The sequence below is a fragment of the Bidens hawaiensis genome, unplaced genomic scaffold (assembly GCF_021521415.1).
Source record: "Bidens hawaiensis isolate Kalapana, Puna unplaced genomic scaffold, B.hawaiensis_p1.1 tig00008947_1, whole genome shotgun sequence".
Classification (NCBI taxonomy): domain Eukaryota; kingdom Viridiplantae; phylum Streptophyta; class Magnoliopsida; order Asterales; family Asteraceae; genus Bidens; species Bidens hawaiensis.
The window spans coordinates 830409-833969 of NW_027491651.1; the positions used below are offsets into that span (position 1 = coordinate 830409).

Below are 3561 nucleotides of genomic sequence, written 5' to 3' on the forward strand. Positions count from 1 at the left end.
AGCGCGTAACAGCTCGCTTAAGCGGTTTTTCAGTTCGTTTCAGCGCGTAACAGCTCGCTTAAGCGGTTTTTCAGTTCGTTTCAGCGCGTAACAGCTCGTTTAAGCGGTTTTTCAGTTCGTTTCAGCGCGTAACAGCTCGCTTAAGCGGTTTTTCAGTTCGTTTCAGCGCGTAACAGCTCGTTTAATCGGTTTTTCAGTTCGTTTCAGCGCGTAACAGCTCGCTTAAGCGGTTTTTCAGTCGTTTCAGCGCGTAACAGCTCGTTTAAGCGGTTTTTCAGTTCGTTTCAGCGCGTAACAGCTCGCTTAAGCGGTTTTTCAGTTCGTTTCAGCGCGTAACAGCTCGTTTAATCGGTTTTTCAGTTCGTTTCAGCGCGTAACAGCTCGCTTAAGCGGTTTTTCAGTTCGTTTCAGCGCGTAACAGCTCGTTTAATCGGTTTTTCAGTTCGTTTCAGCGCGTAAGAGCTCGCTTAAGCGGTTTTCAGTTCGTTTCAGCGCGTAACAGCTCGCTTAAGCGGTTTTTCAGTTCGTTTCAGCGCGTAACAGCTCGCTTAAGCGGTTTTTCAGTTCGTTTCAGCGCGTAACAGCTCGTTTAAGCGGTTTTTCAGTTCGTTTCAGCGCGTAACAGCTCGCTTAAGCGGTTTTTCAGTTCGTTTCAGCGCGTAACAGCTCGCTTAAGCGGTGTAACAGTTCGTTTAAGCGGTTTTTTAGTTCGTTTCAGCGCGTAACAGCTCGTTTAAGCGGTTTTTCAGCTCGTTTCAGCGCGTAACAGTTCGTTTAAGCGGTTTTTCAGCTCGTTTCAGCGCGTAACAGTTTGTTTAAGCGATTTTTCAGCTCGTTTCAGCGCGTAACAGCTCGCATATCAAGTTACATAACCAATACTTCAAACAAGGTAAACAATGATGACATTTCCTAATCAAAACATCATTTAAGTACTTTAAGATCACATATTTGCACAATGTCTTTATCCAAAATAACAATGATGACATTAAACAATTCAAAACAACTAGAAACCCTACTACAAGTTGCATTCTTGGTCAACACAAGTTGTTCCTCCATCTCGATCTCGTTTCATCTAAATATGTAAAAAAGGAAAGTTGTTATATTAATAAACATATACAAATATAAAATTAAATTGCAAAGAGAATTCAGTTTTTAATACCTCTCGGTCAATCTAAAATTGCTACTATTATAACTCGGAATCAACGCTTCAATGTCTTCAGCAAGTTGTTCCTCCATCTCGATCTCGTTTTCATCTAAATATGTGAAAAATGAAAGGTGCTATATTAATAAAGATATTTCATAAAATTTAGTTGCAAAAGAATGAACTTTTAATACCTTGTAAAACATCCAACCAATCTTGAGCGCATAGCAACGCCTCGACATTGGATGGTAGAAGTGAAGTTCGATACTTGCTCAAAACCCGACCTCCAATACTAAAAGATGATTCGGAAGCGACGGTAGTAATTGGGATGCTCAATAGATCACGAGCCATTAGAGCCACTTTTGGATACCTTCCTTGATTATCCTTCCAATACCGTAAAACATCAAGTGGTTGTTTTCTGTCTAGTTGAGGTTCATCTAAGTACAATGTTAACTGAGACTTTTCGTTAACATCATTTCTATATTGGCTTTCAAATGAGTCAAATCCCTCCAACTCGTCCAACGTGTTGTCACCAACATTTGAACTCTCGGGTCTTGAAGAATCGGGCATTGTCTCCGATTGAATATCATACTCCATAAATAGCTTATGAATGCCATCAACGATACTCTTCAATTTCGTTTTTCGCTCTTCAACTTTCATGTCAAGTTTTGAGAAACAATACTCAACAAGCTTAACCTTGTACCGTGGATCTAAAATAACCGCAAAAGATAACACCATACTATAACTTTCCCAATATTTATCAAACTTTTTTTTCATGTCTTTTGCCATGTTACTAATAATATCATTTGTATTGCGAATTGCTTCTTCAATATGCAATTGAATTTTCCACACTTGATGAAAATATAAGTTGGAAGTCGGATATAAGCTTCCAGAAAACAAAGTAGTGATATCATAGAAAGGTTTCAAAAATTTTGTGATTACTTCCACCCTTTCCCATTCCTCTTCTGATGGATTACTCTTAAAATTGGAATCAACTAGTGCTAACTGAGAATAAGCCCGACGATAAGCCAATGCACAATCAAGCATAAGATACGTAGAATTCCATCTCGTTACGATATCTTGACGAACATGTTTACCGCACCGTAATGAAAGTAATTCGATGCATTCTGCGAACTTACACTTCCTAGCAGCACTTCCTCTCACATACTTAACCGAATCTCGAACCTTTTCAATGGCTCCTTCAATTACTTTAATTCCAGCTTGAACAACAAGATTTAATACATGGGCAGAACAACGCACATGAGTATAATCACCATCACACACTAATACGTTATTCAAACGCAAATGACTTTTCAAAGAAGATACCAAAACATCATTATACTTTGCATTATCTAGTGTTACTGTGAAAATCTTTTTCTCAATACCCCATTCTGCTAAAAAGTTGATCATGTGCTCTGCTATGATGAAACCAGTGTGTGGAGGAGGTATAAATCTAAAATTTAGTACCTTTTTTCTTAGAACCCAATCCTCATCAACATAATGAGCTGTCAATGCCATATATCCGTCCGTCGTGAGAGAAGTCCATAAGTCAGAAGTCAAACATATCCTACTAGTTATGCTTTGTAATTTATCTTTAAGAATCATCTTCTCCCGATCATATACTCTTAAGATATGCGACTTTGCAGTGTTTCTTGTCATGTCCTTCACATCAGGATGTAAGAATTTATGCAAATCTCGTGTTCCCTCATGTTCAACATAACTAAAAGGGTAGTTATGTTTGATGATTGAAATTGCTATCTTCTCTTTATACATTTCTAGATCTAAAGGGGCGCGCTTTATTGGTGGACCTAGCTCATCAATATCAAAACACTTAGGGATATGTCGTTTTAAGTTCGATGTTCCCAAATTTGAACCAACCTTGTACTTCTGTCCACACGCTTTACAACTTACTTTCTTCGTCCCATCAGGTTCAACCATTACGCAACCAAAGTAGTCCCAAACATAAGAACGTTTACTTGAATCATTTGAATTAACTTCATCATCTCGTTCCTCACCTATACTATGTTGATCAAAACCAGTGTTGCTTGACATATCGCCAAATATTCTTGAATCTTGACCTACCAAAAGTCATGTAAAAAATATTAACAAAAGTCAACATTTCGGTTTTTGGTTCGGTTTTCATGTGTGCTCTAATCCCTGACAGAAAAAAAAAGTGGCAATTTGAACAATCTAAGTTAAAGTAGACCACAATAATACAGTTATAAAGGTACATTGCAATTAAATAAATCAATTAGTAAGTTAAATACTACTAATCTAATTCAATAAATGAGCAGTTGCACCTGCTGCTTTAGTATAACAATAGGATATTATAAGTTACCGAATTGAAATCGAAAAGGTTACCGAATCAGGAGTGTGGAGGATTAGAAGACGATGAATCAGGATTTGATCGGCGAAGATCT

The 3561-nt window shown here is 37.8% G+C and overlaps 1 protein-coding gene across 1 annotated transcript; it reads right to left on the reverse strand.

Annotated features, from left to right (window-relative positions):
- Nucleotides 1–913: 913 nt before the first annotated feature.
- LOC143530524 (zinc finger BED domain-containing protein RICESLEEPER 2-like) lies at nt 914–3193 on the reverse strand. Its single transcript, XM_077026041.1, has 3 exons — nt 1336–3193; nt 1160–1253; nt 914–1072 (listed from the first exon to the last, which is right to left on the reverse strand). Exons 1-3 carry the CDS (start codon nt 3191–3193, stop codon nt 1069–1071), a joined length of 1956 nt encoding a protein of 651 aa, XP_076882156.1. The 3' UTR covers nt 914–1068.
- Nucleotides 3194–3561: the final 368 nt, after the last annotated feature.